Here is a 16,715-nt window from a genome sequence, read left to right as displayed (position 1 = left end):
TCCTCCTGGACTGGGGGGCCATTGTGGACTGTCCTCTGTCCCCTGTGTCCTCCTGGACTGGGGGGGGCCATTGTGGACTGTCCTCTGTCCCCTGTGTCCTCCTGGACTGGGGGGTCATTGTGGACTGTCCTCTGTCCCCTTGTCCTCCTGGACTGGGGGGTCATTGTGGCCGGTGGCAGCTGCCCGGTGCCACGTGGCGGTGCCAGGCCCTGTCCGTCCGTCTGTCCACAAACACAAACACAGGCCGTCTCTTCATCTGCCGTCCACCAAGAGTCTGGCTTTGATGGAAACAAGACCAACGCTTGTGAGCGACTGAGTGAGTGTCCACAAAGGCAGAGAGAGGCCGAAGGACGCACCGTTACCAGTGAGACAAAGACAGAGGAGACAGTTAGGATTAGAGCTGTGAGGAAATATCACTTCTGCAATATGTCACATATTTCATTTCACAATACTGTGTCCATATTAAAAAGTACTGTATGGATATTTTTAGCTATTTATTCAAATGCAGATATTGTGGAGGTTCATTTTAATTTTTTTTTTTTTTTTTTTCTGTTTTGTTTATATTTTATTTATTATTATTTCACCTCCTCAGACCCAGGTTAGGGCTGGAACCGTATGAAAATATCATATCACAGTTATTGTGACCAAAATTATCACGGTTATCATTATTATCTTGGTATTATTGAAATTGTGCTGAAAATGTTCAAAAAGTACTAATACAATTCAATTCAATTTCAATTCAATTCAACTTTATTTGTATAGCCCAATATCACAACCAGGTTATCTCAAAGGGCTTTACAGAGTCAGTTAGAGTAAACAACAGTCAAATGAACAGCAAGAAAATGAGTAGTGTCCAGGGCATCCCCCGTCCTTAGACCCTCCTTCTCGGCAAGGAAAAACTCAAAACCCAGTGGGAAAAGGGAGAAACCTCGGGGAGAACCACAGTGAAGGAGAGATCCACTCCCATGGACGGACAGGCTATAGATGCACCAGGACTGATGGACGTCCATTTGCAGATGTAGTTCTAGTCTACAAGGATGCAGTAGGGTGGACACATGGGGGGTCCATCCCGCTGGATGAGACAGGCAGGGGCGAGGAGGCCCATCCACAGTGGTGAGGCCGAGGACGTCCATCCAGACAGGTGGGGGAGGGGTCAGGACACAGGTCAGGGCAGGACACAGATGGGTCAGCGCAGATCCTGCCATCATTGGCTCCCAAGTGGTTACAACTGAAAAAGTAGCCACTCCCCCGGAGGGGAGTGGGGAAAGGGGACATCGGGTGAATAGCACTGCACAAACTAAGTTGGCTAAATATTAAAAATATAAGTGCAGACCAGAATGGTACGTAGAACCAGAAACAGGAGATAGGACTCAGTGCCTGTACTTCCCCCAGCATTCTTGCTCCTAGGGCAGCTTAGACTGAACTGTGGGTTCAGTCTGGTTTGAACTAGCCTGACCATAAGCTTTTTCAAATAGGAATGTTTTTAGCCTGACCTTAAATGTAGAGACTGTGTCGGCCTCTTTAATGTTAACTGGAAGCTGATTCCATAAAACAGGAGCTTGGTAACTAAAGGCTCTAGCTCCTACTGTACTTTTACAGACCCTGGGAACTACCAGTAGACCTGCATTCTGAGAACGAAGGGTTCTGTTGGGATGGTACGGCACCAGAGCATCTCTGAGATAAGAGGGGCCCATACCATTAATGGTCTTGTATGTGAGGAGGAGGATTTTGAATCTAATTCTAAACTCAATTGGAAGCCAGTGAAGGGCTTGGAGCACAGGGGTGATGTGTTCTCTTCTATTTGTTCCTGTTAGTAGTCTCGCTGCCGCGTTCTGAACCAGTTGATAACTTTTTAGAGAGCTTTTAGGACATGCTACGAGAAGGGAGTTGCAGTGATCTAATCTAGATGTAACAAACGCATGAACTAATTTTTCTGCATCATTTTTAGAAAGAATATTTCTAATTTTGGCTATGTTGCGCAGGTGGAAGAAGGCGGTTCTGCAGGCTTGGTTAATATGTGGTTTAAATGATAGATCTGGGTCAAATAGAACTCCTAGGTTTCTAACTGTGGTGCTAGAGGCTACACTCACATTGTCCAGAGTGACTATCTGGTCAGATAGGGAGTCTCTTGCATTTTTAGGGCCTATTATAATGACCTCTGTTTTTTCAGGGTTAAGTAAAAGATAATTAGCGCTCATCCAGGTTTTAATGTCACGGACACAGGAACTTAGTTTATCTACTTGTCTGGTCTGATCAGGTTTAATCGATAAATACAGTTGTGTATCATCTGCGTAACAGTGAAACTTAATGCCATGTTTTCTAATAATGTTACCTAAAGGCAGCATGTATAGTGTAAACAAAATGGGCCCAAGGACCGACCCTTGTGGCACGCCGCAACTAACTCTGGAATATGTTGATGATTGTTGGTTTACATTAACAAACTGGTACCTATTAGATAAATAGGATTTAAACCAGCAGAGGGCTGCTCCTCTAATGCCTATGTCCCATTCTAATCTCTGCAGTAAGATACTGTGGTCGATAGTGTCAAAAGCTGCACTCAGGTCCAATAAGACCAGGATCCAGATCAAACCATCGTCAGCAGCTAATAACAAGTCATTGGTTACTTTGACTAACGCAGTTTCAGTGCTATGATGAGCTCCAAAGCCAGACTGGAAGTGTTCAAATAAACTATTGTCCTGTAAATGCTGACACAGCTGTTTAACTACCACTCTTTCAAGAACTTTTGAGAGGAAGGGTAAATTAGATATAGGTCTGTAACTGACCAGGAGGTCAGGATCTAGAGTAGGTTTTTTCAGAAGTGGTTTAATAACTGCAAATTTAAAAGATTGTGGCACGTAGCCAGTAACTAGTGAGGTATTAATTATAGTTAGAATTGTGTCAATAGTTAGGGGCAGAGTCTGTTTGAAAAGTTTGGTTGGGATTGGGTCTAAGAGGCAGGTCGATGGTTTGGAGGACATAATGATAGATGCTACATCAGCTCCATCTACAGTAGTGAAATTATCTAACATTGTAGGGGGGTTTAGAAGAGATTCTTGGTTAGTAGCCTGTGCTTTGTCAGACCTAATATTTGGAAGTAGTTCATCTATTTTGTTCCTAATAGTTGAGATTTTATCGTTAAAGAATTGTAGGAAGTCATCACAGCTGAGAGTAAGTGGTAAGTGGAGAGTAATACACACAGAAATAATTTAACCAAGTTGTATTTAAAAAAACAAACAAACAAAAAAAAACAAATAAAATAACAGTCCCACTGTCCCTTCTGTGTCAGAAACATTCACATATTAACCCTTAGTGGTCTGAGTCTATTCTGTCTGTTTTTCAGTCCTTTTGATTTGGCCTTTATATACTATAGAAACAAATGTTTACTATACCCATGTTTGGATCTGTTTTTTCAGCACAACTTCATCTGTATCATCTGTCTGTTATTTTTTCACTTTAACCTACTATAAAAACACAAAAGGACAAAAAACACAAAAGTATATAAAATCTGATTTGAAAAATGTATATAATTTATTGCATAAATAACACACAGATGTTTAACGAACCTTTTCACAGACTTTAAAAGTGAATATTGGTTCAAATGTTAGGTATAGAAAATTAAAATTGTAATAAATTAAAACCATACTCAAATATTTGACATCAAAGCAGATCTGTACATCGGCGTTTTCTCTCATAAAAAGTATGGTAATCAAACACAGTTATCATGAGAATTAGAATTTAAACGGTAATATTAACCGTCTGTGATTTTACCGCCGTTTATCGTTATAGCAGTAATCGTTACATCCCTAATGGTGACAGACGGGCACTTTTTTTTTTTTTGTTTGGTTTGTTGAAATCCTGTGTTTGAACTCTCCAGTGGAGTTGGATGGGATCAGCTGTGTGTTGGTGAACTGGTGCTAACTGTCTGCTCTTTTGCTCTCTCTGCAGATGTCCAGTAGATTGTGAACTGGTGCTAACTCATGCTAAGTCATGCTAACTGGTGCTAACTGTCTGCTCTTTTGCTCTCTCTGCAGATGTCCAGTAGATTGTGAACTGGTGCTAACTCATGCTAAGTCATGCTAACTGGTGCTAACTGCTGCAAACTGCTCTTTCGCTCTCTCTGCAGATGTCCAGTACTTATACATGTTCCCGGGCAGCTCCAGCCTCTCTTCTCTATGTGGTGACCGTGGACTACTGGACCCGGACCAGCCCTTCCTTCAGAGTCCTGGACCAGCGGCCATGTTGGATGCAGCTCACTAACCCTTGAACTTGGGGGAGGGGGGGGACACTCCAGTTTGTCTAAACTCACATCGCAGACTGCCATGCTGGTGTTAGAATGAGAGACTGAGCGAGGGGGGGGGACGAGCAGAAAGAAGAGAGAGCGAGGGGGGGGGGGGGGGGGGCGAAGCGCCGGTGTCGGACCCACAGAAGACCAGCCATCCTGCGGGTAGGTGGGCGGCTCCGGTGGGGGCCACACCCCTGACCATGACCAGCCTGTTCAGGAGAAGCAGCAGCAATGGAGGCTCCAGAAACAACAGCGGAGGGGGGGGCGGAGGGAGCGGCGGCGGAGGGGGGGGGCAGGGGCACCTTAACAACAGTAGGCCCAACCGGCAGGTCCGACGCCTGGAGTTCAACCAGGCCATGGAGGACTTCAAGACCATGTTCCCCTCCATGGACTACGAGGTGATCGAGTGCGTCCTGCGCTCCAACAACGGCGCGGTGGACGCCACCATCGACCAGCTGCTGCAGATGAGCGTGGACGGGCAGGGGACGGACGACAGCTCCGACTCCGACGACAGCATCCCACCAGAGGTCAGTCTAAGAGGCGGGGCCACCGGGGTCACCGGAGTCACAGGGGTCTCTGGGGTCACTGAGGTCACTGGAGTCACAGGGGTCACTGGGGTCACCGGGATCATCGGGGTCACCGGGGTCTTTGAGGTCACTGGGGTCACTGGGATCACCAGGGTCTCTGGGGTCACCAGGGTCACCGGGGTCTTTGAGGTCACCGGGGTCAGTGGGGTCACCATTAGGGCTGTAAGAAAATATTGGTTCTGCAATATATCATAATATTTCATTTCACAGTACTGTATGGATATAATAATAATAATAATAATTTATTTGTAAAGCGCTTTCAGTCAAAGTGCTGTACAGATATAAAATCAATCACAATAAAACAATAAAACATAAAAGCTAAAAACATTAACAGTAAAAACACATCATGACTTATAACACAAAGTGAACAAGTGGGTCTTGAGCTTTACTTTAAAAACCTCCACAGAGCATGCCTGCCTTATGTCCAGAGGAAGACTGTTCCACAGTGTTGGCGCACGGAAGGAAAAGGCTGGCTCACCGACAGTCTTTTTCCTGACTTTAGGCACCGTCAGGAGGCCAGATCCTTGAGAGCGAAGGGCACGAGAAGGTGCATATAGTGTAACCAGCTCTGTCAGGTATGAAGGTGCCGCTCCATTTAAAATTTTATAAGTCAATAAAAGCACCTTAAAATCAGCACGAACCTGACATGGAAGCCAGTGCAAAGAGGCCAACACTGGGGTCATGTGATGAAATTTCGCAGCTCCAGTCAGGACCCGAGCTGCAGCATTTTGCACCATCTGCAGGACTCTGAAACTTTTTTTGGGTAGTCCTGAAAGAAGAGCGTTACAATAGTCCAACCGAGATGTTACGAAGGCATGAATGAGGACTTCAGCATCCTTATCACTTAGAATTGGCCTGATCTTAGCGATCCTTCGACGATGAAAAAATGATAATCGAGTCACCTCCTTGATATGCTGATCAAAAGCAAGTGACTTGTCAAAAATGACACCAAGGTTTTTCAACTTGTCTCTGCCAAGAACAACACAGTCATCAAGAGATAAAGAAACATTATTGAATAAATTATGCAATTTCTGTGGTCCAATGATCATCATTTCAGTCTTTGCAGAGTTCAGGAAAAGGAAATTTTCAGAGAGCCAATCCCTAACAGCTGAAAGACAACCCTCGATTTTTGACAGATTAGGCCTATTTTCACATGTTAAAGGCATGTACAATTGCAAATCGTCAGCATAACAGTGAAAATCAATTTCCAAACAATGTAACAATTTACCAAGTGGTGCAAGATACAGTGAGAAAAGCAGAGGGCCCAGAGCAGAACCCTGAGGAACCCCATGCTTCACCATGCAAGGCTCAGACAGGACATTATTAAATAAAACACACTGAGATCTCTCTGACAGATAAGACTTTAACCATGATAGCACCTTGCCAGAGATTCCAAAATGGTATTCAAGTCTTTCAGTTAAAATACAGTGATCAACCGTATCGAAGGCAGCACTGAGGTCCAACAACAATAAGACTGAAGCACAATCAGAGTCAGCGTTCAACAACAGATCATTAACCACCTTTGTCAGTGCAGTCTCAGTGGAGTGGTTTGCCCTAAAAGCAGACTGAAGAGGCTCAAAGACATTCTTTTCTGTCAGATAGTGGACCAGCTGCTTTCACACCACTTTCTCAAACACTTTTGATAAAAAAGCAAGGTTTGAGACGGGTCTGTAGTTAGATGGTGCTTCAGCATCTAGTCCAGGCTTCTTTAACAGTGGTTTTACCACAGCTGATTTAAAACATGCTGGAAAAACCCCTGAAGACAGGGAGTAATTTAAAATAGATAAAACATACGGGCCAAGTGTAGACCAGAGCTCCTTTATGACCCAAGAAGGGAGAGGATCCAATGGACAGGCTGTTGAGCGTGATGAACTGACAATCTTAGGTAGTTCAGACAATGTAGGAAGCTCAAAAACACTTAATCCTTGTCCATTGCTAAAAGAAGGTGCAGCAGCACATAATGGATCTGACTGCAGAGACTGGAGTCTGCAGTCTGATGTCCATAACCTTATCATTAAAGAATAAAAGAAAGTCTTGTGCTGTCAGTTGTGGACAGCTGACCACCTGATTAATCTGGGTGAGTTTAGACACAGTATCAAACAACAACTTAGAATTATGTCTATTGCTATCAATGAGATGTGAGTAAAATGTGGACATTGTAGCTGACATGGCAGACGGATATGTCACTAGACCAGTATTAAAAAGTACTGTATGGATATTAAAAAGTACTGTATGGATATTTTAGGTATTTATTCCAATGCAGATTTTGGAGGTTCATTTTAGTTTTTTAGTTTTTCTTTTTTGATTATATTTAATTTATTCTTCTTTCACACTCTTTGATTCAACAGTGTTGGTTCCTTTGTTTGGATTGAACTCAAATCCTGTTCTGATGTTCGTTGTGAACTAATAGAATCTTAACATTTGAACAGGATCTGAAACTGGAATGTCTGTGAAACAGAATTTCAGTTTGAACACAGTTGGAACATTTGGTGATAGAACATTAGACCAGGGGTGTCAAACATGCGTCCTGGGGGCCAAATGAGGGCCCCCCAAAGGTTCCAATCCGGCCCCTGGGATGAATTTACAAAGTGCAAAAATTCCACAGTCTTGAATTGAATTAAGCAAACAAAAAAACTTAGCTTGAATTAAGGAAAAAAAAATTGAATTTAGCAAAAAATTTTGAATTTAGCAAAAAAAATTTGACTTAAGCAAAAAATCTTAAATTCAGCAAAAAAATCTTGAATTAAGCAAAAAGAACCTTAAAATTAGCAAAGAATCGTGAATTGAGCAAAAAATCTTGAATCAAGCAAAAAATCTTGAATTAACAACTTCAGATTATTTTCTTTGTTTTAGTGCAAAAATCACATTAAATTCTGAAAATATTTCCGTTTCCAAACTCTCCTGTACCAGTAAAATGTGACTAACCTGAACAAATGTGTCCAACCTGAAATGTCTGTATTAAATTCAGTCCAGTTTGAACTCTTTTCTTCCTGTTCCTCAGTGTTTAGTGCAGTGGTTCTTAACCTTGTTGGAGGTACTGAACCCCACCAGTTTCATATGCGCATTCACCGAACCCTTCTTTGTTAAAAAATAAAATATGATTTTTTTCAATTTTTTTTTTTTCAAATTCAAGACACAGGTATATGTTTACTGGTGCACAAAATGAACCGTGCATTAACATCACTGTGTTCAAAGAACAAAACCAATACAGTGCATGAACTCGCAACAAATTCCATACCTTTTCACAAACACATGACCTTTTTTAATACTACCACACTGAAATGGTTTTAATTTTTAACCTCATGTATCCCAATAATGAACTTAATGTATTTATGCTATTTATCATTTTTAACATTTTAACACACACCCCATCACCTAATTTCCATCAGGCTACAATAATAATGAATATTTACTGCAGATCAGTGTGACTTCTGCTGTTGCCTTTGACAGACCAGTTCAGAAATGCGTGGCTTCACCTTGGCAAGTGCCACTCTCTTTCTCCATCCGCGACGGTGCGTCGGTCATCACATGATTGTAACTGACCAGTGCGGTGACCCAAAATGTAAACAAACGCTACACATGGCTGCCTCCGCGGTTAACAGGAAGTAGCAAAAGTCATAACAACGATGTGGAAAATAATTCATCGTCAGACGAGTGGAAGAGATTCTAAACACTTCCGGATGTGTTGTAGTGCTATAAGCAACGACAGTACACCGCGTATACAGTACAGGCCAAAAGTTTGGACACACCTTCTCATTCTTCGCATTTTCTTTATTTTCATGACTATTTACATTGTAGATTCTCACTGAAGGCATCAAAACTATGAATGAACACATGTGGAATTATGTACTTAACAAAAAAGTGTGAAATAACTGAAAACATCTCTTATATTCTAGTTTCTTCAGAGTATCCACCCTTAGCTCTGATGACTGCCTTGCACACTCTTGGCATTCTCTTGATGAGCTTCCAGAGGTAGTCACCTGAAATGGTTTCCACTTCATAGCTGTGCCTTGTCAGGGTTACTTAGTGGAATTTCTTGCCTTATTGATGGGGTTGGGACCATCAGTTGTGTTGTGCAGAAGTCAGGTTGATGCACAGCTGACAGCCCTATTGGACAACTGTTAGAATGCATATTATGGCGAGAACCAATCAGCTAAGTAAAGACAAACGAGTGGCCATCATTACTTTAAGAAATGAAGGTCAGTCAGTCTAGAACATTTCAAAAACTTTGAATGTGTCCCCAAGTGCAGTCGCAAAAACCATCAAGCGCTCCAACGAAACTGGCTCACATGAGGACCGCCCCAGGAAAGGAAGACCAAGAGTCACCTCTGATGCTGAAGATAAGTTCATCTGAGTCACCAGCCTCAGAAATCGCAAATTAACAGCAGCTCAGATTAGAGACCAGATGAATACCACACAGAGCTCTAGCAGCAGACACATCTCTACAACAACTGTTAAGAGGAGACTGCGTGAATCAGGCCTTCATGGTCAAACAGCTGCTAGGAAACCACTGCTCAGGAGAGGCAACAAACACAAGAGATTTATTTGGGCCAAGAAACCCAAGGAATGGACATTAGACCAGTGGAAATCTGTGCTTTGGTCTGATGAGTCCAAATTTCAGATCTTTGGATCCAACCGCCGTGTCTTTGTGCGACGCAGAAAAGGTGAACGGATGGATGCTACATGCCTGGTTCCCACCGTGAAGCATGGAGGGGGAGGTGTGATGGTGTGGGGGTGCTTTGCTGGTGACGCTGTTGGGGATTTATTCAAGACTGAAGGCAACCTGAATCAGCATGGCTACCACAGCATCCTGAAGTGACATGCCATTCCATCCGGTCTGCGTTTAGTTGGACCATCATTTATGTTTCAACAGGACAATGACCCCAAACACACCTCCAGGCTGTGTGAGGGATATCTGACCAAGAAGGAGAGTGATGGAGTGCTGCGCCAGATGACCTGGCCTCCACAGTCACCGGACCTGAACCCGATCGAGATGGTTTGGGGTGAGCTGGACCGCAGAGTGAAGGCAAAAGGGCCAACAAGTGCTAAGCATCTGTGGGAACTTCTTCAAGACTGTTAGGAAACCATTTCAGGTGACTACCTCTGGAAGCTCATCAAGAGAATGGCAAGAGTGTGCAGAACAGTCATCAGAGCTAAGGGTGGATACTTTGAAGAAACTAGAATATAAGAGATGTTTTCAGTTATTTCACACTTTTTTGTTAAGTACATAATTCCACATGTGTTCATTCATAGTTTTGATGCCTTCAGTGAGAATCTACAATGAAAATAGTCATGAAAATAAAGAAAATGCAAAGAATGAGAAGGTGTGTCCAAACTTTTGGCCTGTACTGTATTGGATGTCAATCAGAGAAAGAGTCTCCGAAGCCGTTTGTTTACATACACGGACCTAGCCCGACACACACACCTGACTAATGAGTGAAGTGTGTGTCTTGACCTCCGCCGAACCCCTGAGGCTGACTCACCGAACCCCTAGGGTTCCATCGAACCCAGGTTAAGAACCACTGTGTTAGTGTCTTTGTAGATCTGATCCAGAATGCACATGGACTAATGAGAAGTGGAGGAAGAAGACTGAGAAAATTACACTGATTTTACTGAAGAAATGTCAGTTTTTTCAGGTTATTCACATCTTGTTTTTTTTGGATAGTTTATAAAAGTAAATATTTTCACACATTAATGTTTTTTTTTTTCTCTCAAACACACACATAAATGTGCAGTTGTCATTATTTCTAGGTTATTCTCTTCTTATTTGACATGTGCAGTTTTTTTTTCTTCAGATTTTGGAGCGAACGCTGGAACCCGACAGTTCAGATGAGGAACCTCCTCCGGTCTATTCTCCGCCCACGTACGACATGCACATTTACGACAGGAAATACCCAGAAGCCCCGCCCACTCCTCCGCCACGGTAAGAGACCATGACCTGAGCGGTGACGTTCCGGAAACACCGGCCCGGATCACAGATGGACCGGAGTCCAAGGCACTAAACAGACCAGGAATAAGAGCATGTCCAATGAGCTGTTCACAGCATCCGCTTCAGACGGAGAACATGTCATTTTAGATCAGAATTTTAGTTACAGGATGTATGTGATTGTGCTCATTTAACCCTTAAAGACCCAAACAGCCACTGAGCTAAACTGTTGAGTACCTGCTGATCCACTAATCAGCAGGTACTCCCTTTCCATCTGATATTGAAGGTGTTAGTAGCCCAGAAAAAATAGCTGAGGTATGGTGTGAGCACTACTGTAACCTTTGTAATTGTGTTAAAAGTAATCCGGTTAGTATCAATCATGTATATACTGGCCTCTCTGCAGATGTGATAGTTAGGGCAGCAGATGTTGATCATGCCATTAATACGCTGGATAGCAACAAAGCTTGTGGTATGGACTGCATTACTGCAGAACATCTCAGATATGCCAGCTGTAGGCTTGGCCCTTTGCTATCCATGTGCTTTACTGGTCTTCTGGTTCATGGTGTTCTGCCCAGCTCTATTATGTCTGTAATGTTAGTGCCTGTGCTTAAGGACAAGGCTGGCAGGCTCAATAGTATAGACAATTACCGACCTATTGCACTAGCTAGTATCTTGTCTAAAGTACTGGAGAAAATTTTGCTAGCAAAGCTAGAAATGTATGTTCTTATTACTGAAAATCAGTTTGGTTTTCAAACAAAACATGGTACAGACCTGTGTATATATGTTCTTAAAGAGCCTGTAACTAGGTACACAAGCCTTACTTCATCAGTATTTCTATGCTTTATTGATGCGTCTAAGGCATTTGATAGAATCAACCATGAAAAATTATTTGCAAAATTGCTAGCTAGAGGTGTTCCCACATTCTTGGTGAGAATTGTAGTGTTTTGGTATGCACATCAGATGTTCCAGGTTAAATGGGACAATGTGGTATCTGCTCCATTTCATGTTGGCAATGGAGTCCAGCAAGGAGGCATCTTATCTCCTATTTTATTTAATTTGTACCTGGATGAAATGTCAAATCAGTTAAACAGGGCAAACACTGGATGTCTAGTGGGAAACACAACTGTCAACCATCTGATGTCTGCAGATGATCTGGTCCTGCTCAGTCCATCTAGTGCTGGGCTGCAGCAGATGTTGAAGGTGTGCTCTCAGTATGGCATAGACTATGACATCAAGTAGAACGCTCAGAAAAGCCAAATAATGAGAGTTAGAAGTTCAGGGGACAGGAAATCAACTCTTCCAACCTTTTATTTGTCTGACAGTCCTCTGGATGTTTGTGAGGAAATTAAGGACCTGGCTCATGTCAGATCCAGTGACTGGACGGACAACACAGACATCCATCCACAGCGCTGTCAGACTTATTCTCCAGCTAACATGCTGATAAGGAAGTTTTCTGTGTGCTCTGATTCAGTGAATAACAGATAGGAAGTCACATATGGGCTTTGATTTGGTGCCATGACCTTTGACCTTGAGTGACCTTGAAAGGTCAAATAAATGTCAGTTAATGTCTTTCCATTATTTATATTCTCAATGTTTATCCTTTTTTCTCTTCATATTTGTTTATAGAGTGAAGTGCACTGTGTTGGAGGACTTCATCTTGTGTATATTTTACACATTACATTACATGAACATCTACATGATCAAAAAATTAAATTTAGGAAAATATCTGATTTATACTGAAAAAATACAGAGGACGAGAGAAGAACAAATGGTGTTAAATGACTGTAGTAAAGTCATGTATACAGACAGGGTCCTTTTGGATCTGCTGTGGGTGTTAGTGGGTTAAACTGGTAGAACCGTCCTGTTCCTGGAACTGCAGCGTCTACCTGGAAGAAGATCCATTAAAGATGGATTCACTGTTAATGGAACACAACTAGTAAAGGGGCCTGTTGTTTGTGTTGTCTTTGAATAATGAATGGGACTTTGAACTGACAGTGTGTGTACTAGGGATGTCATGATCACTGGTAGAACCATAAACGGCGGTAAAATCACAGACGGTTAGTATTAGCGTTTAAATTCTAATTCTCATGATAACTGTGTTTGATTACTGCACTTTTAGGGGAAAAAACCCTACGTAAATATCTGCTTTAATGTAAAATATTTGAGTATAGTTTTAATTTATTACCATTTTAATTTTCTATACCTAATATTTGGAACCAATATTCACTTTTAAAGGCTTTGAAAAGGTTCGTTAAACATCTGTGTGTTATTTATGCAATAAATTATATACATTTTTCAAAACGGATTTTATATATTTTTTTATGTTTTCTGTCCTTTTGTGTTTTTATAGTAGGTTAAAGTGAAAAAATAACAGACAGATGATCTAGATGAAGTTGTGCTGAAAAAACAGATCCAAACATGGGTATAGTAAACATTTGTTTCTATAGTATATAAAGGCCAAATCAAAAGGACTGAAAAACAGACAGAATAGACTCAGACCACTAAGGGTTAATATTGGAATGTTTCTGACACAGAGGGGAAACACTGGGACTATTATTATATTTGTTTTTTTTTTGTTTTTTTTCAAAATGCAACTTGGTTAAATTCTTTCAGTGTGTGTATTAGTACTTTTTGAACATTTTGAGCACAATTTCAATACTATAAATTACAACAACAATATAAATGAGAAATATCCTAATATAAGTATGTTTGACCCTCCTACCATAAAAGAAGTTCATGACATCAGACTTGGAATGAGAGACTCCTCTGCAGGACACGATGAAATCAGAGCAGGCCTGATTAAGGAGGTAGTTTCCTCTGTTATTGAGCCTTTGACATATATTAGATCTGGGTCTTTGAAATCAGCTGTTGTACCATGTGACCTCAAAGTAGCCAAAGTAATACCACTGTTTAAATCGGGGGATTCCAGTACATTCACACATTATCGTCCTATATCTGTTTGACCCTTTTTCTCTAAAGTAATGGAGAAGCTAGTGTACACAAGAATAATACATTTGGACAGAAGTAATATATAACCATCAGTATCGCTTCAGAAAAAACATGTCAACAGAAATGGCTCTTTTGCAGTTTGTTCATAAAATCTCTACAGACCTAGATAACAAAAAAAAAAAATCTCTTGGCATATTTTTAGACTTATCCAAAACATCTGATACAGTTGAACATCACATTCTCATTGCAAAATTACAGAAATATGGATTTGATGATGTTGCCTTGACTTGGCTACAGGATTATCTAAATGATAGAGAACAGTATGGATTATTCAATAAGTACAATTCAAATAGAGCTAAGATAATGTGTGGGGTTCCTCAGGGTTCAATTCTTGGGCCTCTCCTTTTTACATGAATGATCTCCCTGTGGTCTGTAAAAATGTCTTGCCTCTTTTATTTGCTGACGACACGTTTGGTTTTATCACATGAAAATTTCAATCCACTGATTAGAGAAGCAAATGAAGAACTATCGTCTGTTTCTAGATGGTTTCAGGTGAATAAACTCTCTCTCAATACCCAAAAATCTAACTTTATCATATTCTGTAACAAAAATAAGAAGTATAACAAGGAAAACAACAAAATATTCATAGATAACTTTGAAATAACTCAGGTTTCTTACATTAAATGTTTGGGTGTTATTGTAGATGAAAAACTGAATTGGAAATCTCATATTAATCTTGTCTGTAAAAAAATCATGAAGTCATTTGTCATTTTGAACAGAGTTCTTTCACTGATAAATCATTCTTGTTTCTTGACTTTTTATTATTGCTTCATTTATCCTTACATTATTTATTACAGTTCTGTTTTGGTGCCAACCTGTCCCACGTATCTCAATAAGATTCTCTTCATTCAAAAGAAATTTTTCAGAATGATCAGTTTTTGGAACAGACTCGACTCATCTGCTCTTTTCAAAAAATTCAAACTTCTCTCAGTTTTTGATATGAACGTTTACCAGACCTGTGTCTTCATGTCCAAATATGGTCACTTAACTCATATTCTTCCTAAAGTTTTTCACAATTTCTTTATGTTGTCTTCTGTTATTCACAACTTTCCGACATGATTTTCAAACAAATGTTCTCTTCCGTACTGCCGAACTTCAGTCTGTCAGTATTCTGTGAAATATGGTGAAACCAAATCTGTGGAATAATCTACGACCTGAACTTCAATCAACATCCACTTTATCATTGTTTAAAAAGCATCTGAAAAGGACTGTAATTCATGAAAAAATGTAAGGCTGTGTATCCCTTGATTTGTATTTGATGATTTGTAATGTGGATTACATTTTTATTGTTTTTACTTCAGTTTATTATTTCAGTTACATTGTATTTTTTAATTCTTTTTTTGTGTATTGTTCATTTCAGGGGAGGTATTTATATAAGCCTTCTTTTTTGGCTTCTAACCTCTCCTACACAGTTTTGTTACTTGTTTGAATGTTGCTGTTTTTTCATTGCTGTTTTTATTTTGTGCAAATAAATAAATACATTTAATGAAATTTAATTTAACAATACCACGATAATAATAATAACCGTGATATGAAATTTTCATATGGTTCCATCCCTAGTTTGAACTGACAGTGTGTGTAAATGCATTGGTTTGGTTTGTGTCTGGTAGGTTTGAGACGCAGCCGCCTCCTGGACATCAGCAGCTGAGGAGTTACAGGAACTGGAACCCCCCTTTACTGGGAAATCTGCCCGATGACTTCCTACGCATTCTGCCTCAGCAGTTGGACAGTATAAAGGTAGGGACACTTCCTGTCAGTTGGACAGTATAAAGGTAGGGACACTTCCTGTCAGTTGGACAGTATAAAGGTAGGGACACTTCCTGTCAGTTGGACAGTATAAAGGTAGGGACACTTCCTGTCAGTTGGACAGTATAAAGGTAGGGACACTTCCTGTCAGTTGGACAGTATAAAGGTAGGGACACTTCCTGTCAGGTTCCTGTCGGAGTTCCCATCACTTCACTAACGGCGGACGCTCAAAGCTTTAATGTGTTCCGAGAGGCGATTAGTGATAGATGCATTAAAAGCACATCAGAGAAACAAAACCAATCTGTACCACACATCCCAAATGTCAACACAGACGTTCAAAGTGCACGTCAGTAACCTGAAACCAAATGAATGATCCTGAAAAACACTTCCCCAAAGGACTGAGAGTTGATCCTTCTGCTCAGATCAGAACTGTTTTAACTCAGACCCAAAAGGACGTCAGTCTGTGGACCCATTGGGTCCAGGTGTTTGTGTTCTAACAGGCCTCTGGGATCCAAAACAAGAAGGACTAATGTCAGAATAGAGTTTGAGATTATGGGATAGATATCAGTGCATTGGTTACCCAAAAACCCACCTAAAAATCACCCAAAAATGAACAAACAAACCACCTAAAAATCACCCAGAAATAAAAAAAAAAAAAAAAACACCTAAAAATCACCTACAAATTATCCAAAAACCACCTAAAAATCACCAAAAACAACAAAAAGCACCCAAACACCACCCTAAAAATCACCCAGAAATTAACAAAAAAACACGTAAAAATCACCCAGAAATTAACAAAAAAACACCTAAAAATCACCCAGAAATGAATAAAAACCACCTAAAAATCACCAGAAATCACAAAAAACACCAAAAAAACACCCAAACACCACCCTAAAAATCACCCAGAAATTAACAAAAACTACCTAAAAACCTGAAAACTTACCCAAAAACCACCTAAAATCACCAAAACCATCCCAAACCAGTGTTCAGAACTCAGAGCTCCTCCTTCACCCTGAACGCTGTGCATGTGTGGGTGGACTCTTTCTGTTTCAGTTCAACAGTTTCCAGGTTGTTCCATACAGCAGAAACAGTTGCAGCTTGGTCCCAGTCATGTGTCTGTCCAATTAGATTCAATTCACATCAATATTTGTTGAGTTCTAATTTT

The 16,715-nt window shown here is 40.8% G+C and overlaps 1 protein-coding gene across 1 annotated transcript in view; it reads left to right on the top strand.

Annotated features, from left to right (window-relative positions):
- Positions 1 to 4,107: 4,107 nt before the first annotated feature.
- LOC115415903 (CUE domain-containing protein 1) overlaps positions 4,108 to 16,715 on the top strand; it is a gene marked incomplete at its 3' end in the record, with an annotated part of 28,844 nt that continues 16,236 nt past the window's right edge. The window contains exons 1-3 of the mRNA XM_030129575.1: positions 4,108 to 4,809; positions 10,665 to 10,792; positions 15,415 to 15,541. Coding sequence (XP_029985435.1) covers positions 4,483 to 4,809; positions 10,665 to 10,792; positions 15,415 to 15,541 — 582 coding nt within the window. The remainder of the gene's footprint in view (positions 4,810 to 10,664; positions 10,793 to 15,414; positions 15,542 to 16,715) is intronic.

This window comes from Sphaeramia orbicularis, unplaced genomic scaffold (genome assembly GCF_902148855.1).
Source record: "Sphaeramia orbicularis unplaced genomic scaffold, fSphaOr1.1, whole genome shotgun sequence".
NCBI lineage: Eukaryota > Metazoa > Chordata > Actinopteri > Kurtiformes > Apogonidae > Sphaeramia > Sphaeramia orbicularis.
Note: the sequence above shows the minus strand (reverse complement) of the source record. Positions and strands in the feature narration are given on the sequence as shown.